Source organism: Notamacropus eugenii, chromosome 6 (assembly GCF_028372415.1).
Source record: "Notamacropus eugenii isolate mMacEug1 chromosome 6, mMacEug1.pri_v2, whole genome shotgun sequence".
Lineage (NCBI taxonomy): Eukaryota > Metazoa > Chordata > Mammalia > Diprotodontia > Macropodidae > Notamacropus > Notamacropus eugenii.
In genome coordinates this window covers 102,436,815-102,464,229 of record NC_092877.1, presented here as the reverse complement: position 1 = coordinate 102,464,229, position 27,415 = coordinate 102,436,815, and the positions used below count along the sequence as shown (strand labels likewise).

At 40.0% G+C, this 27,415-nt stretch overlaps 1 protein-coding gene across 2 annotated transcripts; it reads right to left on the bottom strand.

Annotated features, from left to right (window-relative positions):
- Positions 1-455: 455 nt before the first annotated feature.
- On the bottom strand, positions 456-25,482 carry NIPAL1 (NIPA like domain containing 1). 2 transcript variants are annotated; one of them, XM_072620695.1, is made up of 6 exons: positions 25,343-25,482; positions 14,364-14,627; positions 12,173-12,229; positions 9,026-9,116; positions 7,374-7,534; positions 456-6,743 (listed from the first exon to the last, which is right to left on the bottom strand). In XM_072620695.1, exons 1-6 carry the CDS (start codon positions 25,392-25,394, stop codon positions 6,139-6,141), a joined length of 1,230 nt encoding a protein of 409 aa, XP_072476796.1. In that variant the 5' UTR covers positions 25,395-25,482; the 3' UTR covers positions 456-6,138. The 2 variants fall into 2 exon arrangements, with proteins under 2 accessions (XP_072476796.1, XP_072476797.1); XM_072620696.1 differs by lacking the exon at positions 9,026-9,116 and having other exon boundaries at positions 12,173-12,248; positions 25,343-25,466.
- Positions 25,483-27,415: the final 1,933 nt, after the last annotated feature.

The window sequence follows — 27,415 nt, the reverse complement described above, 5'->3', positions numbered from 1 at the left end:
AAAAGCAAAATTGCATGTTTCTTTAAAAACTGAACAGTCCCAAACCACTCCTTATCTTGCCCCAACTACCTAATTTGCATAGTAGGCACAAAATTCACTGAACTTTTCCTATATAAATTCTAGCAGGACCCCCATTAGGTCCCAAGTTCCCTAAGGATCTCTGCCTGCTTTATAATAAACTTCACAAAGTCACTTGACTAGATGACTGGTTGAGTCCATGAATTCTTTCCAGACAACTCTGCTCTGTACCTCAGTATTTTGGGGTTCCTGCACCCCTGAACTGCATCACTACCACTGAGGTCCGATGACCTCTTCCTTGTGGATTTTTATATCCTTCCCAATACAAATGTTTAGGATTTGGGGAATTTTGTTTTTTGCTCACATTGCTAATAAGTGACAGACTCAGGACTCTTGCTGTGTCCTTCTGATTACACTACAAAGCCTTACAATTCTCTTTTGCCAGTGACTCTCCTAGTGGTTTTCCAGTGGGAGATCACCGCACTTCTGTGGTTTTAATTCAGAGGAACTTCAGAAAGATTTAAGCATTTCAGAAATAATGTGTTTTGACAATGCTTTTTGACTGCATATCAGTAATTCAGTTACATAGCACTTTTAAGCTTTACAAAGTAGTTTCCTCACAATAATTCTGTATAGTAGGTAGTACAAGCATCATTATTCTTGATTTACAAGTGTAGAAGAGTGAGGCATAGAGAAGCTGATTTACCTGTGATCACGCAATTAATACCCATTAGAGATGAGATTCAAACCCAGATTCTTAACTCAAAATTCCATACTTCTACTAAATTAGTCTTGCCCTTTATTCTCTGGAAACTTTAAAAAGTTTCCATCCTGCTGTTTAGTTGAGTTTTGTTGTTCTGGACCTCTGATTTAATTGGCCTAAGGAGGTCCTAAAGAAACTTCCTCTGCCTATGGAGACTGGTAACTGCTCTGTAGCTTATGACTAGAGATCTGCCAGGAGGCAAAGAGAGGGTAAATGAATCGCCCAGGAATCACAGAACCGCTGTGTGTCAGAAGTGAGACATCTTAATGCTCAGGCTAACTATGCCACCTGGCCCTTTTCATTCAATTCATATACATATTTACTCCTCTCCAAGCTCTTTGGGGAACTTCCTTCCTTCCCCCTTCTCCTTTTTAAGTCTCTAGCATCTAGCATAATACTTGATGCATCACAGACACCTAATAATAGCTTGAATGAATGAATGGTGCTGGACAGAGCCTCCAATGAACTTGGGAGGAAATGTGTCATCCCAGAAAAGGTGTTCTGTGCTGGTTGAAGTATTAGAAGTTACAGACATAAATGAAATTCATGAAATTATTCCCTCTCCATAATAAAAGAGTCTACTCCCATTCTCTGCAGCAAAATAAGTAGAACTTTTGATCTCGTTTAACCGGTTCCTCAGGAAGGGCGCTTTTTTTTCCCTTCCTTCTGCCTCAGGTTAATCTTCAGCCATCAGGCACCTTCCTATATGAATCAGAACCCAACAAGATGAGCTCCTTTGTTTTGAGGGAGGTCTACTGCTTGGCTTTGAGCTCCCAGGTATTTGTTCTCTTTTCCGTTTGTGGCTTTTCTGACAACACAAAGACTGGTGGAGTTGGACAGGATCTCGGGAATCACCGAGGCTTAAACTTCTCACGTTACATAGGAGGAAACTCAAGTCAAGTGACTTGCCCAACCTCACACACCTCCATAGGGGAGCCACTTCAGCCAGACACTCATGAATAGGCCTTTCTGGCATGTCATCCTCCCTCCCAGAAATTCAGCCACAGGATCTCTGCTGCCTCTCTGTACTGCCTCTGCTTTATGATATGAAGACAGGATTGAATGAGTGATTTGTTTATATTTAGAAATCAGATTACATAGGAAGCATATTTTCCAAACTTGGTGAAATTTGTATTTATAGTGTTCTTTCCCCCATCTAAGAACATTTAGGATTCATAGTCAGAGAGATGTAATCCTGGCAAGTAAAAGAACTATAAACCTATTTTTGCCCACAGAAATTTCTTCCTTTCCTTCCAAGAATTACTTAATCTTAAAGTTTCTGCGTAATGCAGTGCGGTAATGATTACAAATCAATGGTGGAAGAGACATTCAATAATTTCCTCCTGATTTTCCAAGGCAGGGCATTTATTTTATCTATGACTGTGGGAATTAGTTTCCCTGAGTCTTGATTCCAGAAGTTCTCCAATATGAACTAAAGGTCATAATTAACATGATGTAAACAGATCATTAGCTAGGATTCCAGGAAGGACTTCTTTTACAGATGTATGTCAGTTAATCATCTCTAATTGCTGTCATCTCTGCAAGAGTTAGAAATGAGGGAGTACATTTTAGGCATGGGGAACTCTCTGCCATTAATAGATGGAGATGGAAGACAGAAGCTACATTTGGGGAACAGTATAACCCAGGGGTGGAGAACCTGCAGCCTTGAGGCCACATATGGCCTTCTAGGTTCTTCCGTGCAGTCTTTTGACCGAATCCAAGTTTTACAGAACAAATCCTTTTATTAAGGGAATTTGTTCTATAAAGTTTGGATTCAGTCAAAAGGTCACACTTGAGGACCTAAAAGGTCACATGTGGCCTTGAGGCTGCAGGTTCCCCACCCCTAGTATAGCCCATTTTATCTTCATTTTATCAGGTGCAGAACCACTGAATCAAAAGATGTTAGTTCTGGACTTTCTCAGCACCATGTACTGGGCCTTTTGGCTTGTCTGGATAGAATTTTCATCACTAGAAGTGGTACTGGAATTACTGCTACCAGATCCTTTCATCTACTTCCCATTTTCCATTCCAGGTGCCACCATTCAAGCCTCTCTCTCTTGCTTAGACGATCATAGTAGACTTTTTAACTGATTCCTCCTATGTAGATTCTCTATCCTCTAATTGATCATACACATCTCTCTCTACCAGAATAATTTTCCCAATGCACAGATCTTACTACATCACTTTTCTAATAAAAACCTTTCGGTGATTCTCCATTACCTATTGCATAAATCCAAATCCCTATCGTGACATTTCAGGCCTCCCATGACCCAGTCCCACTTTCCTTCCTAACTTTATTTTACACAACTCCTTGTATCAACCAAACTAAATTATTTGTTAGGCTCTGAACAAGTATCTCCCTTTTAGATACCTTTCTGTTCATACAATTCCCAATGATCCAGAGTCTGTGTTCCTTTCAATCTCCATACCATCACGCATCTCTTTCTTCATCTTTCTAGTCTCCAAGAATAGGGTAACTCTTTTCCTAGACAATTTCTGTGATTTTTCCATTATTCCCTTTCTTATTCAACAATTCATAGACTAGACCTTAGGAATCATAGTTCTTAACTCGGGGTCTTCAGATACCCAAGGGGTCAATGAATAGATTTCAAGAAGGTCCAGTCAAGGAGTTGCACTAAATTTTGTGTGTGTGCGTGCGAGCACACGTGCACACAACACCAAGGCTCCTCTTCAGGAACATTAACAGGATGATATTTGAAAGGGTGGTGAAATAATGAAGGGAGTTTTTATGGGAGTTTTTTGTTTGTTTTAGGATAGGGAAGACTGGAACATTTCTGTAGGCAGAGGAAAAAGAGATTGAAAATGAGTTTCCTTAACTATAAGAAATGAGGTTGTTGGACTAGATTGGGAGTCCTGAATATTTTTGTGCCATCGATCTCTTTAGCAGTCTGGTGAAGCCTGTGGACCTCTTCTCAAAATAATGCTTTTCTTTTTTTATACACTTATTTATTTTTTTGTTACATTTTGAGTTCCAAATTGTCTTCCTCCCTCCCAACCCCACATTACAGAAAGCCAGCATTTGATACAGATTTTTATGTGGACCATACAACACATATTTTCATATTTCAGTTGTTTCTCTGGAGGTGGATAACATTTCCCTTCATAAGTCCTTCCTAATTGATTGGAATGGTCATATTACTCAGAATAATTTCATCATCTACGGTTACTCTTTGAACAGTATTGCTGTTATTGTATATAATTTTAAATTGGTTCTGCTTATTTCACTCAGCATTATTTCATGCTTGTCTTTTCATGTTTTTCTAAAATCAACCTCCTCATCATTTCTTACAGCACAGTAGGATTCCGTCACAATTATATATCACAACTTATTCAGCCATTCCCAAAGAAATAATTTTCAATGCATAAAGGAATTCTTTTTCATATTAATGTAGAGAAAATCCCATCAATTCAAAAGGGTAAAAAAAACCCCACTGGGTTAAGGATATCTAAGAATGGGTGGGTACTGAAAGGGATGACCTGAAATCCTTTCGTGTACAAATAATGCCAAGATAAAGCCACCTATGGACATGTATTGCTGCTTTGTACATCTGCAATAAGGTGCTAAAAGTCCATGGAAGCCAGAGATGCTAAAAGTTACTTTGGGTATCTGGGTTAATCGATTAATCTTTACTGGAAACTATCAGGCCTTATATCTTCGAAGCCACCCAAAACTAAACAAAACAACAAAAACTCCTCTGAAAACAAAACTCTTCTTGCTAAAAACATTGTCAATGTATCTATACATTTTAAAAAGGACAAGATTTACAACCTATCCTTTGTCACACAGAATTCGTAAAAAATAGCAGCTAATGTATTACTCAAAATGACCCGTGCTGAATATGCAGGTCACTGTCATATCTGAAAAACACACACCATGAAGCTGGTGTTTCAAAATAGCTTATTGAAAACTCCTTAGAGGAGAAGGGATTTGATGTAAATAATTTACTTACTACATATTAAGAAAAACCTTATAGAATAACAAATGAGAACATCTGTACACAATGAACAAAAGTTTAACTTAAGTGCAAAGTATACCGATCCTCCTTCCATCTTCTCCTTTCCATCAAGTTTAGAGAGGGAGAATTAAAAATCATTTGAAATGTGGTAATTTAACATATAAAAATTACTTTTAAAAAATCTTACACCAAATCATTAGTATTTAAAAAAACAATGTTTCTACAAGAATTCTTCTTAATTTTAGTAGATATTTTTGAATCCCATTCCCCCAATGAAAAATATGGAAAAGTGTCAAATCCAGTCTATTTTTAGAGGGTAGGCTGAGGCACAAAAGCAATCTAACTTGGTGATATATTTTAAAAGACTATCACGTAAGTCTATATTTCTATCCTAGTCAGGTCAGGGATCCCAAAATGCTACCAGATGTATAGAATTCTTTATTAGGATGGTTCTCTTTCACTTGTTCTATTTCCAGAAGTTGCTTAACATTTCTTTAGTGTAAAAGTTTTATTTTGTGATATGCAGGAACTAATATTTATCTTCAGTCACTAATTATACTCTTCTGCATACTACTGAGTATAAAAACCAAGTATTGATAGCGTTCTCCCATGAAGACATGATTTGTGCCATGTACACATATATACATGTACTAGAGGTGAATTGTTCCAAAGCAATAAAGCGACAAACCCGTTGAACTCACAAAGTTCCCAAAGAAGAAAAAAGTAATAAGGAACTTAAATTGTAAAGAGGAAATATTGGGCATTCATATCTCTGGAGAAGTCAGAAGTCTTCTGTGGGGAAGTTTTGAAAACAAAACACAGTATTACACAAATAAAACACAACTGTAGTTTTTTGAGACTTACAGGGAAAAAGATATATCCCATAGGAAGATTATAGATTTTCTTTAGAATTTTTCAATTTGAAAAATAAAATTCAAAACTAAATATACTCTGAACTCTTAATATCTTAAAAAGGCCTCATTGACATATTCCACTGTTGTCACAAAAATATTTTTAGAGGATTATGACATACTTGTTATGCTAATCTCCCCTTTATATGTACTGGTTCTGTAATAGGAAAGCAATCTGTAGTTCATAAAACTGTTATGAATATGCTAAAAAAACTCCATCAGAGAATGATTTGTAAAAACAAAACAAAACAATCTTTAATTACTTGTCTGGAATGTGAGACTGAAATGTCACTATTCCGTTGAATACCTTCGGTAGGAAGACTGAAGATGGCCATTGTATCTTCTTCCAAAACCAAATACATAGGTTTCACATATGTGGATGTGAAAGTACACAGCAGAACATTTCAACAGTTCTTAAAAGAAGCATGTATTCCTTTTACCCTCTTCAACATCGACTCATCCAGGGGCATCAGTGACCCTGACTGTCCATCCGATTAAATAAAGTGAGATCATCTTCACGTTCTATGTTCTCTAACAAAGCATACCTATCTTCGTTGGCACATGGAGATAACTGGGCTTTTTTGGAAGTAGTTGTCAACTGACTCCAGGTAATATCGGTGTTTTTAAAAGCATGCAGAAGGAAGATGCCATTAACAATGGTGAAGAATCCACTGAGTGTCCCAATGACATCCGCAGCACTCATACTATTCCACTCTTTGAATAAGATGGCAGAACACGTCACTACCATAGATGTGAAAAATACATAATAAATAGGAGTCACTAGAGATGCATTGAATGTATCCAGTGCTTTGTTGAGATAGTTAATCTGAGTGCTGACTGAAACTATTATTGTCACCAAAAGAATGAAAACAAAGGGATCCTTGTAAACTGGCTTCCGTTCCAGTAGCTCCTTGATGGCGATTCCTAAGCCCTTGACGGAAGAAACTGAAAATACTCCAATTACCGAGCAAATTGAAATGTAGATTAATATATTGGTCTGACCTTTCTTCGGAGCAACAGCCACAATCAGCACCAAACAGATGACAATGACAATGACAGCAAAGGAAATGAATGCTGTTAGGAAAGAGAGAGAGGAAAGAACGCTGTCAGATGATGCTTTCAAGGTATTCTTCCGAAGCACTTTGCTTGTATTGTGTTAGGAGGCCATGGTTTCCACTCGTTTGAACCAGGAATAAAAAATAAAAGCATCCTCGTGTGTGTGTGTGTGTGTGTGTGTGTGTGTGTGCATGCATGCAGGTGCACATGTGCACATGCACACACACTTGCAATGCTGACAATAAGTATCACTATTTTTCTTTCCAGTCAATTGACAGATGAAGGAAAACTCGTAATCCCCTTAATAAGGCCAATAAAGAACAAAGCAGTTACAAATCTGAGAGCTGTCATCTCTAGTGGACAGAGTCAGGAAGATGTGAAGTGGAATCCTGCCTCTGACACATCATTTATTTGACCACAGGAAAGTCCCTTAACCTCCCGGTACCTTTCTCTGGGACTAGGAGATGCTTACATAAGATGCAATCTGCACTTGTAAAGAGTGTTTTCCACACTGGAATTGATAGATTCAAAGGTCTGGACTTTACCTCCTTCCAGAAAAAGTGAAACAAATAATTCCAAATACTATAGACAAGGAAAGAAATTAAAGTAGAGTGTGAGGAAGGTGTTCATAGAGCTTTAATTACCAACCTGGATCTCTTAGCTTTATTTCCATATCGTGTAGAGATGTGACTTCCTCTTCTTTGGGGGCATGGATAACCATCACGGTGGACCCCAAGATACTTAACATGCAGCCGATTTTCCCATGAATGTTCAATCTCTCATCTAAAAAATGGGCTGACAACACTGCACTATTAGGGGCGAAAAGAAAAAACAAGAAGCAGCAATTATTCTGATTCAAATAATTTTTGATTCCATGGTAATTAAAGTTACAATATAGCACATACTATTCTGTACCCTAACCAACTGATCTTGATTAATACTGAAATGTTTTCAAAGCTTCCCCAATTTTCTTAAATGGAAACAGGGGCCATTAAACTATAAATAAGGGTCTCCGCAGACTGCAAATTTACTTTTTAAATCACATATTAACATTTTATTTTGTCAAATATTTTCCAATTGCACTTTAATCTGGTTTGGGTTGCACTCGGAGTCTTGGGGGCTGTATATGGCCTTTTGGGTCATGTGTTTAACACCTCTGATTGAAACCATGTTCAATCCCCTCAACCTCAGTCCTTTTAGGAAGGCTTTAAAGTTGAAGATCGTTGCTTTAATCATTCTGTGTACTCCTGCAAAATCTTGCACAATTTTTTTTTTAACATTCCTACTTTTCATTGCAAAAGTGGCAGAAATTCAAAACCCCATTCTCCCAATTTCTATTTTAATATCTTATCCGTTTGATAGAATATTCATGTTAGGATGGCAAAATATAGGAAAGCCTCAGGCAAGATGACATACATATTGAAGATCTGTGTACATTAGATCCAGGAAAATGTGAAAGCTGAGGCTATATAGTTTGTAGTGGGGGTTAACTGTGATTGTTGACAAAGAAGGGAAAAGAAAAGGAGCTTTTGTAAAAAACAGCATGGGTCAGGAGTTGGAATGGGTCATGACCTGCTAAAATGCATCTATTTGGGAGTAACTACAGACAAACTGAGAAAAAATGGAGCCAGGTTCTTCTAAGAACTAAATATTCAGTTCAAACCCCTGATTTGGAAGAAAGAGTTCCGGATTTGTGGTGAATGGACGTGGGTTCAAATTCTGTATCTGCTACCTTACCAGTTATGTGAGCTTAAGCAAGTCTCTTGAACTTGCGGACTCCAGTTTCTTCATCTGTAAAATGGGAGGGGTGGCACTAGGTTTGGGTCCTTCCAACTCAAATTATATGATCTTATTATACTTCAATTTGATTTAGCCAGGAAAATGAGCATTTTTGGTATGAAATCAGAAGAATTCTAAACAAAAGCGGAATGCAGACAAGTAAAAATTTTAGCAAAAGCTCAAAAAGTGATGCCAAATGAAGAGTTTGGTTTTTTCAGGCTTATTCCTGATCTTTACCATGAGCAATGCTTTAAGAAAGAAAGAGCTTGGCAGCATTCTTTGGAAAATGAAATGTTAAAAGATATTCTCAGTTTAAGCCAAGTGGGAAGCCAAGCAGGTAACGATGACTGTGCGGAATATCCCAAGAGAAGAGCATTTCTATCTGCACCTCTGACATACTTATGTACGTATGTGTATGTATGTATGTATACATATACATATTACATGCATATATATTCTATGGCTTAAGATCATTATGACATGAATACTCTTACATGCAGTTCCTCCTTAGTCTCACATACCTTATGAGAACACTCAGTGCCCCCAAAGGGGTAACCAATGTTGCAGGTGCAAAAGCATATGCAGCAAAATTTGCAGCCTCTCCTATTCCCACTATAAAGCAAACAGGATTGTTGACATGAATGTTAATTAAATTTATTATAAGATAAAAAATAAATAACACAGTTAGCAGTGAACTTGTACCAAGGACTGGTTTAAGCAAAAATGAATAAATTATACATGAAGTGTTGAGGTTTGAAATTAATCCAGAAAATCTATCAGTGCTTCAAAGCACGCTGTCCTGTAACAAACCGGGGAATACAACTGATCTAATACAAAATGGGTAATAGTCACGCCCAAAGAAAAGACAGATTAATATGCATTTTAAAAAGACTTCCACAACACAGTTCCAATTGCACCTGGGCGGCCAAATGAAAACCAGTAAAGGAAGGCACGGAGAAGGCTAAGGACCATTTCTCTTTTCGCCAAGAAATGTCATTGTTTCACAAGACAAAGAATGGAGTTGGCAAAATTAGAGGGATTTACAGATGTGACCCACAGTGCTGTGGAGTCCACCATCTGTCAGTAAGCACTCTGCTGAGTGCCAGGGATACAAAGAACTCACAGTCCACTAGGGGAAGACAACAGAAAAACAACTGCATATAAACAAGATAGAAAAACGATAAATTGGAAAAAATCTACAAGAGAAAAGTATTAGAATTAAGGAAGATCAGGAAAGATTTCTTGTAGAATTTTATCTGGACTTGAGGGAAGCCAAGAGGTAGAGACAAAGGAGGAGAACATTACAGGCTCCGGGGCCAGCCAATGAAAATGAACAGAGGTGGGAGATAAGAGAATCTTGTGTGAGTAGTCAAGGAAGCCAGGGCCACCAGATCACAGAAGACATGAGGAGAGTTAAGGAGGAAAAAGCCTGGAACCCATCACAGAACAGTCTAATCAGATGTTTGGCCAAGGTCTACAAATGTGCAGCATTTAAGAGCTCACAAGATCATCTCCAAATTTAATCCTCCTTATACCTCAAATACAATGAACTTCTAATGCAAGGGTAAACCTTAGAAGCTTGCTATCAATAGGGATGATTCTGGGCCAAAGTGCTGACCTGTCACCATCTGGAGATTTGCTCTCAGACTTTAGGATGCCCAGCTGGTAAACTCCACCCCCATTCCAAACTCCATACAACCTTACAACAGGGATTAACACAGAGAAATAAACAAAATGTCAACAGTACAAAAAACACTTCCTTCCATATAACACATTTTCCTTTTGTGTCTCTATAAAGTTGCTCTAGGAAAATAGGATATACAGAAATCTGAAATTGTAGACTAGATTGATTACTTCTACCCTCTGGCTGCACTAGGCCCTTCCCCCTAGGAACAGAGAGGACATGCTGATTTTCGTTGTTACAGAGTCATTTTTCAATTGTGTCCAACTCTTTGTGATGTCATTTGGGGCTTTCTTGGCAAAGATGCTGGAGTGATTTACCTTCTCCAGCTCTTTTTACAGATGAGGAAACTGAGGCAAACAGCATTATGTAACTTGCTCAGAATCACACAGCCAGTAAGTTTCTGAGGCCAGATGTGAAATATCTCTGGACCACAGCAATTACCTAAAATGAGGTATGATTGTATTTCACTTCAGATAGTTATCTTTTACTGCCCCAAACTTCAATACAAATATTTATTTTTCTTCTCCTATATTTGAGCAAAGAGAACCTGGGTACTACTTTCACCTCTGCCAGAGACTAATTGTGCATCTTGGCCTACCACTTCTTGTCAGGCTACTGTTCCTTCCTCTATAAAACAATGGGGTTGCCAAGAAGTGATTTCTAAGACCTCTTCTAGCTCCATAAGCCTGTAGCTGTCCCTGTAGGTACACAATTTTCTCCTTATATCTTATTTCTAAGAAAGGGTCTATGCAAATTATTTAATTTCTTGGTTCTTGGCCCAATACAATCCTCAACAACCTTAATTAAAGTCAAATTAGAATAATGAAAAAGCCCTTTGAAAACTGTAAAGTGCTGTCTAAACAAGAGGTATATTGTTACTAATTCATATTTGAGATTCTTACCCATTATATCTCACAATGACAAAGTAAGTAGCAAAGTTGATTTTCATCTAAAATGTCTCCCTTCTATGAGTAAATCCTCAAAATTCTTGTAAAAACTCAGCTCTCGAATGTAAATCACAAGGAAGCGCCAAACTTCTGGCTACAAAATGTAGGTGACTTGCAAGTGGTCAAAAGATATTAAAATTTAATTTAAGATTTCCTTTTAGCCACAAGTCATTTTGGGGCTTAAACAGTTTTTATTCTAAGGTGAGAAGGAAAAGACACCTGCTAAGTCCTGCTGGCATCTCACTGAGGTTTTTGGAGGTTCTCTCCAGAACCAGACACTTCTGCAACTCTAGGCCAGGAGAAATAGGAGGCAGACAGAAGGAAGGAATCATAGGATCAGAGACAGCTGGAAACAGGCTGAGGCATGAATGTGACTTGTTTTTCTTTCCTCATCTCAAGGGGCAAGCAGTGACTTATTTTAACTATGGTCCTGCTCTAACAAGAACATGCACTTAAGAGATGTATTGATAGCACAGTTAAAATTTCAGAGCAGGAAAAAAAAAAACTAGGTAAAGTATACGAAGAAAGCCCTATTCTTGATTTTCTTCTCAAAATGTGTGTGAGGAAAGAATTTAAAGGGGAAATATACGATTGACTATCACATTTAACTTATCTCCTTTACCTCCATTACTCCAGGACCACAGAGACAGTACAAAGAAAATAAAAGGTTGTTTAAGCCATACAATTAAATGGTATGTCCACTCACGTAAATATACAAAGACATACAGAGCTCTGTTTATGATACCAGTTGTGTGACCCTGGCAAATCACTTAACCTTGCTCTTCTAAGCAACTCTATATGACTATAAATTGAGCAGGCATACTTTTATTGGTAGAGAGAGTTTCTTCACCTGAGAAAACAGTAAAATCAGGTTAAGTCCCTGTCCTTCTATACGTTGGCTACTTCTATACAGAAGCTTGGTAAATGGATTTAATCTCTCCCATGCTGATAATCTACTCTTAACAAATTCTGAAAAGTATCATGCCCTCAATCTTTGCCATTTCACAGACATTGTTCTGTAGGTATAAGACACTTACTTGAGAGTAATCCTGCCCACCAGAGCCATTCCTTCAGGTAAGAATGTCCACCTTGACCTAGAAAAATAAGCAAAGTCTAACATGGAAAGTGATGAAACCCAAAACTCAGGGGAGCTTTACTGGGATGAATGATCTAAAATGGAGAAAAAAGTGGGGCAGGGGGACAAAGCGTCTTTGCAGAAGTTTTACCAGTAATTTCCCAAGAACTTCTGAAATTTTTCTTTTCTGCTTCTGGGTATAGAAAGAGAAAAAAAAAGCCAGGAGAAAAGGCACACTTGGTCTTTCCTGTGATTGGCTCCATCTATAAGAAGAGATTGTTTATAGCACAGACAGTAGTCTCCCAGTTAGAGATGAACAAGTCCAGGGATGCTGCACCACAATGTCATTCCTACTGGAAAATGCTTTCTGAATGATCTAAGTCAAGTTTCAGTATAAATTAATAGTATATAAGATTCATTTTGGGTTTTTTTAAAGGCACTAGTGGCAGACAGGCTATAGTAGAAAGTAATGAATGAGGAGCCAGCAGAACAGAGTTCAAGTACCAGCTCTACCACTAACTTGAGCTACAATTTTGAACAAAGTATTTTATCACTTGGGGTGTCAGTATCCTCCTCTGTAAAGTAAGGAAGGGGAATTCTACTAGATCAGTGGGTTTTGTTCTAAAACCTGGGGTCTATGTGGATAGGTTTCAGGGGGGGTCTTGTGAATCTGAATGGGAAAAAAATCATCTTCACCTCAATATAATTGGCTTCCTTTATAATCATGTCTATTTTATTTTACCTACCTAAAAATGTTCTGAGAAGGGATCCGTAGGCTTCACTGGACTGCCAAAGAGATTCATGATACAAAAAAAGACTGACTCCCTTAATCCTAAAAACTAAAATCTTATGAAATCTCATGAATTAAATTCCCTCAGGAGTTATTGCTTTTTTAAAAAAAAATATGGCAGCGTCATCTTTAAAAATAAAGGTTAATTTTAATTTATTTTATATATTTTTTTAATTTAATAAAGGAATATAATGCTCTTGGTTGAAGGTGAGGAGGATGGAGATTTAAAAAGACTCACCATATAAGACTTCAGGCTAAACAGGTTTAAGGTCTTAACTTTACTACTCAAAGCACATAGCTGTGGAAAACTCTTGTCACTTGATGACAAAAGCTTCAAACTGCCTTTACAGTATTTGAGGAAAATAATTCCAAAGCACTAAAATTGCAAAAGCAAAGCTATGAAGTAAAAACAAATTTCACACAAGTTATAAAACAAGAATTAGTTTAATTCTAGATTTAACCTTAAAGTAACTGGCCAGGTTCACTGAGTTGGGTTCATCAGGTTCTTGAACTCCCTAAGATCAGGTAACCCAGCCTCAGTCTCCGTAGACAAGAGTGGGAGACTGTTAGAGGAGGAAGATAAGAATCTGAGGGTGGGGTCTTGTAAGATCATAGACCTAAGGCTGGAAGGGACCTCAGAATTCATTTGATCCAACCTCCTCATTTCACAGATGAGGAAACTGAAGTTTAGAGACATTAACTGACTTGGTCAAGGTCACAGAGGTAGTAAATGTCTAAGGCAGGATCTGAAACTACATTTTCTAAATGCAGAGATAGCATTCTTTCCATTGTGTCGGGAAAGGATGGTGGTGAATATTATACTTGTAGTGCAGGGGTTCAACAGAGTCCATGTGGTATAGTGGAGAGAGAGGGCTGACCTCAGGACCAGGAAGACCTGGCTTCCAGTTCTAACTCCGACCATAATGGCAAGCCCCTTGTGCTTAAGGTTTCACAGCTGCAGACAGCAATCCAAGACTAGAAATGTCTGGGAAGGTGCCCACCTGCGTTGATAGAAGGCATTTTCCTTACTTGGCAGTTCTCTAAGTCAGTGACATCACAAGTATGGTCCCCATTCTTATCTCTCTGATTCTACTGGAGAAAGAAGGAAAGAAAGATAGGAGGGAAGGAAGGAAGGAAGAAAGGAAGGAAGGAAGAAGGAAAAAAGGAAGGAAGAAACAAGGAAACAAAAGAGAAGGAAAGAGAATGGAAGAAAGAGAAGGAAAGGACAGGAAGAAAAAGAAAAACAGGAAGAAAAAAAGAAGAAAAAGGGAGAAAAAGAAAGAAAAAAGGAAGAAAGGAAAGGAAGAAGGAGGGAAGGAAGGAAGGGAAGAAGCACACTTTGTTTGGGGCATCAGCTTCTTACCAGCTCTGGTTATTCCCTTTTTAGCCAGTTGTAGGAGTCCCTTCTTTTTCAGTATGAAGCTGGAGCCTATGAAAACACTGGAACTTATGGCCAGGACTAAGCCTAGAAAAAGGCTGTATTGGTTCTCTGCAGAGGTAGAAATGCTCAGGTTTGTTCCATTGGAATTCTGGTTTTCATGGGTGACATAAGCCTTTAGCTGCGACACATTGGTGATCTGGCACCATGCCTGGTAGGAGTTGGAACACACCAAAGAGAGCACAGAGCCTGGAAGAAGACAAACAGGAGAGACATTCCACAAATGAAAAAAGTGCTTTTTGAGTCCCCCAAGCCCACCTTCATCAGCCAGGGGAATAGTAATTGCTCCCATTCATACCACATTCTCAAGGTTTACAACAACACTCCCCTGAGCTAGGTAGTCTAAGTCTTATATTTCCATGGATGTATGATCTCCTCAGCATATGTACCCTCTGCTACAGGAAAGACAGGAACCTCTCTGTGCCTTGTCATTCAGTGCAGTTCATGTCCATGCCTTTCCATCTGCCACAGATGATATACTCAACATACACAAGACTTTCCTTTTTTTCCTTTTAATATTTATGCAGTCAAAAAGCAGTATTTATAGAGAAATTTCTGTCTCTATAAAGGTTCTGGATTCAGTGTGGATATCCATATGGCTTCAGTACTAGTGAAGCTTAGAAGTCCCAGGCACAGGTGATTTACCGGCCTCAGACTCCACAGTAGCAGGGGTGACAGGAATGTATAACCATACCTGGTCCACCCAGTACCTTTCCATAACTCTTTGGATCACTTTCAAAGTGTAAACAGTATTATCTCCATTTTATATTTAAGGTAACTGAAGCTAATAAAGTTTAAGGGATGTGCCTATGGTCATATAAGTAAGTGTTGGAGCTGGGACTTGAAACCTGGCCTTCTGACTCTAAGGCTCTTTCCTCCAAACCACAGGCTCCTCTAGAATTCTGTCAAGCAGTTGGCACACCTCATTTAACAAACAATAATTATTCCACAAGGAACCTAAATCATCTACTTGGTGATTTAAGAAGAAAACATTCTTCTAAGCCAGCCAACTGTGGCTATTTTTTCATACCAGTGTTAAATGATAAGAACGATTTAGGTTTTCTAACTTTCCTTCTAAATGACATTAAACCTAATATAAAATGAGTGGTGTGCCTGTGATTTTTTATTTTTAATGTACTGAAGGCTAAATGAATGAATGATTCAACTGAATTAATTCCATTAAACATTAAATATAAGGTAAATGAGATTTTCAAGTATTGAAAAAAAATCTTCAATGAACAATGCTAAATGGCAAACTGGTTATTAATGCTATCGATGTGTCTTCTCTAAACTTTGTATCTCCCACAGCAAATTACCAAGTTTTTGTTGCATTCAGTTGAACGGACATGGGGAAAAAAATAACAAAAAAAGCAGAGTAGCAATTCAATTTTAACATAAAGACACATTTGCTTCTCCTTAATTATGAAGAATTCCCATGGACAGTAAAGGACCTTATGTTCGTGTTTGAGAGTATTCATCACTTGACTTAGTGAATGAATATGCTCAGAGGTGAATATGTGGCTATTTAAAAAAACACATGTAAACATGCCTCTCAAAGTATTGTTATACAAAGAAAAATTCTTTAATGTCTGATGAACAGTATTTGTCCAAGGGACACAGGTTGTCCTGGACAGAAGAGTCAGGGCTTTGTCCCTCGGGTACCCGGCATAGGGTGAGGCATGCTTTCTTCTGCTAACCCCATGTCATGGACCCATGAATTCGAGTCAAGCTCCCTTGTTGAGCTCTTAGTCCCCTGACCTATCATGCTGTGGGCAATTTCTTGTCTGCTTCCAGAACCAAGGCATGGGACTCCTACCAAGCGTCCCGTTATCCTCCTTCTGCCTCCTTCCCTTTCCTTCATTCCACCAGGGATTGGGGAAGGGGAGATTGTCCAAAAGACTGTCAGCCATACCACAGGGGCATAACTGGAACTCTCTCGGGATGGATTAGTGCTCCCCAATTTGAGAAATTCACCTGGAGAGCAATGACCCTAGAAGCTAGTGCACGCTACCTATTTGAGATCCTCAGGCTTTCTTGGACCCCAGAGTCAGTTCCTGCTTGGCTCTGCTGTTTTCTCTTCCTCTTTCCTCAGGTCTCCCTTTCCCTTTTCAGGCACCAAAATAGTTCTGGCTCTGACGGAATGTTATATGATCATCTGAGTTTTGCTACATCAAGAATTTAGAAATGGAAGAAACATTTCATTCTAAAATAATGGTGAAATCAAAGAACTTAGTGGTTTCATTTCTCTTAACCCTTTTGTCTTCCCAGGATCACAAGACAGGACAGACAGTGTTCTCATCTCATTGCTTAAACATATATCTAAAATAATGAGAACTGAGATACTTTACACAATTTAGAGGACTGAGAACATTTCAGAGCCAAAGAACCAAATGATGCTGTTCTGTGATTTTCAGCAGTCTCTTCCTAGCAAGGACTCCTTCGGGCTTTCATGAAGGCTGACACTAGGCAATGTGTCTACTGCCCAGCCCCATCTCTCTGTTCCCCCTCCCCAAAAACCTGAAAGTGAGTATAGGTATTTTTGGTAGCAACAATTCCCAGCAGCCATATCAGTATCAGTTACATTCCTGGCTGAAAAAATAGAAACAAACAACTCAAGACATCTGGCTTGACTGGCCAAAGTGAATTCCACCCCCAGTAGTATTCATGTCACTTGATATGTGGTTAACATAATTATTTCAAAAACTCCATCCCTGGAATCAGTGTAGGAGGATTCCATACCAGGGAAACAATGTTCTTTCTAAGTAGTCATGGCAGAATGTCTCCTACATTTATAGGGGAGGAAAAGGGGTTGAAGGGTGAGGTAGGAAATAAAATGATCTTTGTAATGTGCAAGTACCCATTGTATACTATAGAAGAGTATGCTGTGGTGTCTGTGGAAGGAAAACAGTACAAGGCAGCCTAGTTGCTCCAATATGTTGTGGTAACATGTAACTGGTGCATAAGGAGAGATGCTGTGGCACAAGAAAATAAAAAAGGACAGACCAATGGAAGAATTGTTTATTTCAGTGTTATTCAGTGGGAAATTAGAATCAGTCATTACCTACAAGTGATTAGGACCTAACATGACAAAACGGAGCAAACAGGCATTCCATTCTCACTGGTCTCACTTAATGAGATATAGCATAGTGGATAGACCACTTAACTTGGATTCAGAAAGGCTAGAGTTCAAACATCACTTTTAATGCTTGTTAAGGGCAGCTAGGTGGTGCAGTGCACCAGACAGAGCACCAGAGCAGGAGTCAGGAGGACCTCAGTTCAAATCTCATGTCAGACACTTAACACTCACTAGCTGTATGACCTTGGGCAAGTCACTTAATTCCAATTGCCTCATCCTGAGTCATCTCCAGCCATCCTGATGAATATCTGGTCACTGGATTCAGATGGCTCTGGAGGAGAAGTGAGGCTGGCGACCTGCACAGCCCTCCCTCACTCAAAACAAAGTCAAGTGCAAGTCATGTCATTATTTCTCTGATGGCATGGTCTTCTTCAGCAACGAAGGATGAACACACACAATGCTTGTTAGCTGTATGAATGTGTGTTAAGTGTAAATCACTTAACCTCTCTGAGACTGTTCAATGAATGGGGATTACATATAATATTTGTAGAACTTACCCTAGAGTTGTGAGTTAAATGATCTGAAGACTTTAAAGGGTTATATAAACACGAACTATTATTAGTATTATTGGCCCTACTGTAAAAAAAAGAAAAATTGGAGAGAGAGAGAGAGAGAGAGAGAGAGAGAGAGAGAGAGGGAGGGAGGGAGGGACATGTGTGATGGGACAGATTTCAGAACTGCCTCTAGTAAATCTAAAGTTGGGAGTAATGTATACAATAGTTGCTGTTGAGAAATAAGCTTAGATAAACAGAACAGCATGGAAGCCAAGAATCAGAGAAGTCGCCTACTGGATCAATTAGTTTGGCTGAGACAACTTGCTCTGAGGTGTAAGTCAAATATAACTTGGATCGACTTAGCTTAGCAATGGAAGCATCTGCTCCTCACATAAGCTACACTCATCATGTATTCACGATGAAGTTTACAAGTGAAGCTGTGGGTCACCACGAGCACCCTGAGCATCAGCATTGCGAGTTTTCCTTGTTCAGATGCCTCCCTGACAGGCTTCTCTAAGTGAGTGCACTGGGGAAGCATGTTATGTGTAGATGTAATGTATTTCATTGTTCATTCATTTGTTTTAATATAGGAGGACCTTAAATGTCATCATTTCTTTTTGCCTTATTACAAGATGACTATTAACTATTATTAAAATTAAATATTATTTATGACTAAAATGATTATTTTAAAGATAGAAGCGTGTCATACGAATGGCTGGTTTCCATAAATGGAAATGCAATGGCGAGAGTTTGAAAGCTACAGTGGTGACTAATGCGAGTGTGTTCCCCTGTAACAATATCATTCCCAGTATCCTGAGACAGTCTGATTGTGGTGGCAGTCCTCTGGGAACCTAGACTGTGGAGTGATCAAGCCCTCCCACAGAGTGAAGGGGAAGTTGTCTACATGCTCTGTGTGCAGTATATTGTGGGTGGTTACTCATTCCATTGTGGTACCTTTCCAGAAGCTGTTTTCTTTGCTCTGCTTAATTTGATCTATCTCAGTTCATATACGTTTTCCCATGGCTCTCTGAATTCTTCATACTTTTTATTTCTGGTGGAACATTATATTCCATTAGATTCATGTACTACAATTTGTTTAATCATTCCTCCCATCAACTGTCACTTACAATTCCTATTATACCCCCACTGTCATATCAGACCCACATTTTATGTATTTAATTATGTAGATATTGTACCATCCCTTTCATACTCCATAGTATTCTAAGATCCTTGAGGTCAGAAGTGTTTATTTTTGTCTTTGTAGGCTCAGTATCTAGAATTGTGCCTGGCACATAAGTAGGCCTTTAATAAATGCTTGTTCAACTTAATTCAATAAGAGCCTTTTTTTTTAAAGCAATAACTGACATAGCCATTTTATTTCCTTACTCTTCTGCAAAGCAACGCTTTATCCTTTCCTTAATAAGAGTGAAGTCACCCTAAATATATGAATTACCTTTAGAGAAGTGCTAGTTCTTCTAAGAGAATTACATTTCTAGTGTTACCATGAAGCCAATTTAATTTCTTTGATAAATCACAAATTATTCTCATTAGCATTGCCTGGGCCCCTCTTCCATTTCCTTGATGTGGGCAGTATGGTGGATTCAGAATCAGGGGACGACTTAAGTCTGAATCCCTGCTCTGACCCATGTTACTTGTGTGACCTTGGAAAAGTCACCTACTCTCTCCAGGCTTCAATTTCCTCATTAATAAAATGAAGGGGTTTCCATCCAGCCTAAATCTATTCTCCTGTGGGTACAGTGGATACCTAGAAAGTGCTGCTGACAGATTTTTGTCCTATTTTTTATCCTTTGTTATATACCCTGGAGAGAGAATGGGAGAGGAGTATATTTTTAAAGGAAGGTGATGTAAAAAACAAATGATATTAATTAAAGGTTTTTCAATGATAGGAAATAAGAATAGGAAAGGTTATAAAATAACTTTGGGAAATTAGTGATAATAGTTGATATCTAGACACATTTGATCTTTCTTTATAAGTAGCCCTGTCAGATATTTTATAGATGAGGAAACAGGTCTAGAGAAGCTGATTGGTTTGTCAGTGGTCACACACTCCCCTGATCAGAGGCCAGCCTACGTCTAAGTATGGGAAAAGGTAGAGGTGGAGAAGATAAGCCTTTAAGAACAACCGACACAAACAAAATTAAAGCTGAAGTACCTGTTTTGAAATATCAAACAAACAGTTAAATGCTAAGTGAGCAATCCTAGTAATGGGAAATCTGTATTACCTCTGACCATTTAAAGACTTCCTTCGCCATCTGGGGAACGTTACTAGAGGCAGGGTGGGAGGTGTGAACTCTGTGCTAGAAGACAATACTAAAAGGCAGCCTAGTTGTTCCAATCTGATTATGGGCTCCGGAATGGAACATTTTCATGTTGTAGTATAACTTGATTAGCTGATGCATAAGAGGAGATGCTGGTGACATGAGGAAGCAAAAAGGGACAGCAGTGGAGAGATTATTTACTTTGGTGTAACGACCTGGCTTAGAAGTCATGAAGACCCGGGTTCCAGGATCTGCCTCTTTCAGAGATGGTCTGTGTGATGCTGGGCCAAGGCAACTTTCTTTGTTTTTCCTTTTCTTTTTTTTCAGAGGTAATCAGGGTTAGGTGACTTGCCCAGGGTCACACAGCTAGTAAGTAGTAAGTATCTGAGGGCCTCTAGGCAAATTTCTAAGACTCTTAAGTTGCCCAGTTCCATGGAGTCTCCTATACCAATTAATTAAACAACCAAAAAGCATTTATTAAGACATGCTAGGTCCAGTCACTACACATTCCTACTATAATCAGGAAAAAGAGCTCATGCCTTGAAGCTATTAAACAGATTAATTTGGTAGACAGTTTTTCCAATGTAGTACACAGTCATCTCTTTGGCTAAGTGCATGAAGGATTTATTTGCTCAACAAAAGTGGGACATTTTTATCACAGAGCTGTATGGGATCTTCAGGTATGCAGACCCAGATGTTTCCGTGCATACAGTGGAATGAGCTCAAGAATGGGAGTCACGGAGAAAAGTAAACGTCCAAACTAGTCACAAAATTTGGGCAGTGCTGTTGATTGGCAGCGTGACCTTAGTAATTGAAACTTTTTGGCTCAGTTTCCTCATTTGTAAAATAAAAATCACAACTCACATTAATAAAGGTTAAGGCTTTAAAAAGTGCTTTCCTAATAACAATCCTTTTAGGTGAGGAGTGGAAGCATTATTGTCACCATTTTATAGATGAGAAAAGTGACCTGCAGGTTAAGAAACCTGCCCAGTACATGACCCCCAAGATCAGTGCTCTGACAGCAGTGGTTTTAGAAGTATTATGAAGAAGACAGAGAATAATTCAGCAGATGTAGAAGTGCTTTGAAAAAGTAGCAGCGAGGTGACACAATGGCATTGGCCCTGGAGTCTCACCACAGACACTTAGCACTTATTAGCTGGGTGACCCTGGGCAAGTCACTTAACCTCGACTGCCTCCAGAAAAAGGAAAAAGTAGAAGTATTATATGGATTTATATAGGACGGTAGTCATTCTAAATAGTAATAAATAGACTGTCTAGGTCAGGGGTGGGGAACCTTCGGCCTTGAGGCCACACATGACCTTCTAGATCCTTTTGACTGAATTCAGTCTAGGTCTTAACCGTTTTACATTGCACAATTCCTCTGATTATCTCAAAATTTGGTGCAAGGGCAGCTAGGGCAATAGGATCACAGATTTAAAGTTGAAAGGGACTTCAAAAGCCATAGAGTGTAAGCCAAGTCCCTCATTTTATGGATTAGAAAACTGAGGCCCATGGTGATTAAGAAACTTGACCATTTTTACATATACAAAGCAGTACGATTATAAAGAAATTTCAATCCAGGTGCTCTGACTTCAAAAACAGTATCCTTTCTACTATACCACCAAAGATCTCAATCCAAATCCTGTCTGTCTTCTTTTCTCTTGGCTGGCTGCTGCTCTAGCAGAAGCAGAACCTGAGAAACAGGACTTTGTTCATTTTTAAACTACATTCATGAATTCATCTTTGTAAATACCTTGTTCAATGAGATTTATAATTCACACACCCTGTCCATGCAGATCCTTAGGCAAACAAACAGGGGTGGCTGTCTTGGAACAAGACTTTGCCTTTTACTTTATTATTAAGGAAAGGAAGGAAATAAATTTCTGACTCACCCGGGAAATAATTCTAGTTTAAAAGTTGATATCTTTTATTTCACAACATTTACATTTCCCATTGTACATCACCATTTCCTCACTCCCTAAACAAAGAATTTTTCAAAAGGAAAAAAAAATCAGTTCGAAACCAACTCACTGAAAAAGTCAGAAATTATACACAGTATCAGGAAATAATTCTAGCTTGTACTCCATAGCACAATTGATCCCACACTTATTTACCTAGTTTACATGTACTACTGAGGTATACGCTTTCCCTCCATCCGCCTTCCAGCTAGACACTTCACTGAATTCTTAAAAAAAGGGAGAAGAGATCAAATAGCCTGCTATTTGTTAGAAATGAAAGTTTTAAAATGTCCATCTATTGATCTGAATTATTCTTACTATTTTTGTTGTCCTGGGTGAGTCACTTAAACTCCTTTTGGTTTCCTCTTATAAAATGGGAACACTATCACCTCCCTTCACAGGGTTGTTGTGAGGATAAAATGAGATGACCCTTGTAAAGTACTCCCCAACCTTAAATCACCGTGCAAATGCCAATTAATTATTATGACTGTGGATGCTTCCATCTTAAAAATATAGCAAAAACCCATGAACCCTGCCTTTTTTAATTTTCTGGAAGCATTTCTGGATTGCATTTCAGACTTTCTGGTTGGCTGTATCCCAAATCAAGTTATAAGAAAGCCTGTCAGTACCGAAAACAATTTAGAAAAGGCAGTTTCCAACTCAGAGTGCCTTGGTCAGGGGGTTAAGCAAAGTCCAAGGTCTTAAGGAAACCGTGTCAAGACGACACATCAAACACGAATCCAGAAATGGGGAAGTACAGGATTTCAACAGGTCTTAGGCCTTCTCCCAGGCAAAGACTTAATTCATGAAAACAAGAGTCAGGCTGTCAGAGCACGACGGGCTCCTCCTGTCAGTACTGAGTGAGAAGTGGAGTACAGATGACAGCCATACTTTTTAACGTCACTTTTTAAAAAATAAATGCAATCTTTTAAAAATTTTTATTAATAATCTTTGTTTTTACATCATGTTTATTTAAAAACATACCTTTCCTCTACCTGAAGATCTATCCAACCTTTGTGACAACAAATAAAAGTCAAAAAGAGGGGTGGGGGGACCCCAGTTCAATATATCAACCAAATCTAATCATATACTCTGTGTTCCACACCTGTTGTCCACCATCTTTTCTGGGAAGGTCATTATAATTACACACAATTCAAATGTTTTTCTTCTTTCAATGTATAACATCATAATCATTATATACGCATATATGTATACATATATACATACACACATTATATACATGTATACAAATACACAAACACATCATACACACACAAAATGCATGTGTATGTATATGCACACACATGTATGCACACACATACATATACTATACAAGTGCACAATGTACACACACATACAAACACGCATACATATATAAACATGCACACACAAACACACATGCACACGCGTGCACGCACATGCACACATGGGCACACACATACACGCATGCATATACACATGTGCACACATACACAATACACATTCATGCACACACGCACATATACAAACATAATATACACACATGTATACACACAAACATATATACACAAACATGCATACCCAGGTGCACACATGCACACACATATACATACACATATACACATGCGCACCCATGTACACAAGCACACACATATACACACGCACACAGATATACACACGCACACAGATGTGCACCCATATACACACACACATGCGCACCCATGTACACACGCACACACATGTACAGACGCACACACGTGCACCCATGTACACACGCGCACACATGCACCCACGCACATACATACATGTACACACACATGTACACACACATGTACGCGCAACACACATGTGCGCCCATGCGCACACGCACATGCATGCACACACGTGCGCCCATATACACACGCACATACACACATGCACGCACGCATGTGCGCCCATGTACACACGCACACACATACACACATGTACACACGCACACCCATGTACACGCGCACGTGCGTGCACATACACACATGTACACGTGCGCACACATGTGCACCCATGCACACACGCACATACATGCACATATACACACGCACACACATGTGCACCCATATACACACGCACATACACACATGTACACAACCACACACATGCGCGCCCATGTCCGCACGCACATACATGCACATACACACGTACACACGCACACACATGTGCGCCCATATACACACGCACATACGTGCACATACACACATGTACACACGCACATACATGCACACACATGTACACACGCACACACGTGCACCCATATACACACGCACATACACACATGTACACACGCACATACATGTACACACATGTACACACGCACACACATGTGCACCCATATACACACGCACATACGTGCACATACACACATGTACACACGCACACAAATGCACATACACACATGTACACACGCGCGCACGTGCACCCATGCACATACACACATGTACGCACGCACACACGTGCGCCCATGTACACACGCACACACATGCACATACACACATGTACACACGCGCACACATGTGCGCCCATATACACACGCACACACACTCACACACACACGCACGTTCATTCCGGGTAGGTGATCCGTCATCTTTCACAAAGCGCCCACTTCCCGCCAGGCGCTAGGCTGCGCAGCAGAAACAAAGCCTTCACTCTTAGCGCGGTCCCTTTGAACGTTCTGGGGAGAGGCGCTTCCACCGCACTTGGTCACGCGCGCGAGTTCCACGAGGGACTTTGGCCGCCGGATGTGCACCCACCCCACCCCACCCCCAGCCCAGCCCGGGCGCAGTTTTCAAACGCTAAGAGCCCACTTCCCCAAGCGGGCCCGGAGGCTCGCGAGGACTCGGTCCCGGGTGGAAATCCCGGGCTGGAGTCAGGCCGGGCAGGCTGGCCCCGTCCCCGCTCCGAGGCCCCAGGAGGCCGCGCTCCGGGCCCCCGCCGGGGGGTGAGGGGGGCCGCGTCTCCCGGTCCCGGGCGCTGCCCTAACGCCCCTGGCCCCCACCCACGCCGCGTGCCCTTCCCCGTCCCTTACCTCGGAGACAAGGCTGCCCGGGAGGCGGCGGCACCAGCACCCGCTCCCCCATGGTTCCCGGGATAAGGCTCCCTCAGCGCTCGGCCCCCGTCCCCCGCCCCATGGCCCGACGCCTCGGAAGCCGGCTGCCCCCACACCCAGTCCCGGGCTTGCCCCTCCGCCGGCCCACACCTGCGGGTCCCGTCAGCCAATGGGGAGGCGCTGGGCGAGGTCTCGGCCCTGGCCACACCCCCTCCCACGCTAGGGGCTGGGGGAGAGCTCGGGGCCCGGCCGGTGGAGCCGCTGGCCCGGCTCGTTGGGGGGCCGTGTCCTCGGGTCGATGGCTCCAGGCGCCCGAGCCACGTCTGGGAGGACCGTGGCCTCGAGTGTGACGAGAGGGGCGACCCTCTGGGAAAGCCCTAGGGCACGGCTGTGCCTCCTTGGGTAGACCAGAAGGCTCGACTGTGGGACGGTGGCTCATGTGTGGGTTTTTTTTAAACGTCTCCTTCTGGCTGTTACTTATTGCTGCTTTGGGCTTGGAGGCTCCCCTCCCCTTCTCAGGACATTGGGCAACTTCTGGTTCTTTTGTCCTTGGCTTGTCCTCAGTCCCAAGTGCAGGACTGGGCTAACAATTTTATCTGTGTCAACACGTTAAATTCACTTACTTTGCAACCCTCTTGGTTTTGCTCAGCATACATAATTTTTAAAAGGGTAAAAATGTTTTCATCCTAGAATTCCCTAGTGCCTGACTTCCTTTTTTTTAAATTTCTTTTTAGCAAATGAAGCCCCAAAGGGTAGGTGACTTGGCCCACATCCCACTGATTTCAAGTGGAGTGCTTTTTCCACAATTCCCCCAGCTGATGGAGACTTAAAATTCTTCAAAAATTCACCACTGAAAACCATTTCTCACCACCCTCTGAAGTTGAGAATATCCTAAATTCATAGCAGACCAGGGTACATGTGAAGTGGGTAGTTGGTAACTTTGCTAGGTAGGGCCTTTTTCATTAATTGTTTTTTAAAATAAGGGACCTGGAATGGTCATTTAGGCTCTGTGCTTGACCCTTAAAAATTGAGTAAAATGAACTCATTTTGCAAATTTTTTTTTTACTTTGCATAGACAGCGCTATTAAGTTTATTAGGTGATAGTCTAATAAATCTTGCTTTTCTTGTTCTCAGGTGGAAGAGTTAAGAGCACTTAGTCAAAGTAAATCTCTAAAGCACATATCTGTCATATATACAGGTTTGTGGCTGATCTGTCACAAGTACAGGAGGGAGGTAAGGTGAAAAAAAAATGCAGAAGGTAAACTGGGCAGTAGTCTGAAAAATGTTTTCTGCCAACAGTTAAAAGTTGAGCTGCTTATTTTATGGTGTTATTTGTTGCTATTTTGGAGTCTGAAACCAAACAGTGAATATTTGGGAACAGAGAAGTGTGATTTTATCACTAACTTCTCATCCAAAAAACAGACCCTTCTTTGTAGGAAAAGAGGTAAATTAATGAATTACTGAAGAACTCTTTGACTCAGTGATCCCACCCCTGGAAAAATTTGCCAAGGAAATTAGTGACTGAAAGAAAAGTCCTGTTTGTGCTAAAATAGTCATAGCTCACTGTCTGCGGTAGAAAAAAAGAAGCAAAATGTGTGTTGGCTGGCTGAACAAATTGTAATACATGAATGTCACATGGTAGAATACTGTTGGACTGTAAGAAATGACAAATTTGAAGATTTTTGAGTAACATGTAGAATTATGTAGAACAAAGGAAGCATGGCCAAGAGAAAAAAAAATGCACCATGGCTCTAATAATATAAATTAAAACATTAAAATGCAACTTAGCTCATACTAATTTCAATGAAAAATCATATTTGAAGAGGACAAACGATGAATTATTCCTCCTATTTCTTGAGTAATGAGGCTGCTGAATATTGGTTAAATTAGTGGTGTTAAACTCAGATGGAAAGGAGGGACTCACCAAACTCATGTATATAAAGATCCTTTTGGGCTACATATTGACTTAAATTAAATATTTATAATATGTTAGCATTATCATTGTTTTATTGTAATTTTATTTTGGAGATGTTTCCTAGTTGCATCTTTACC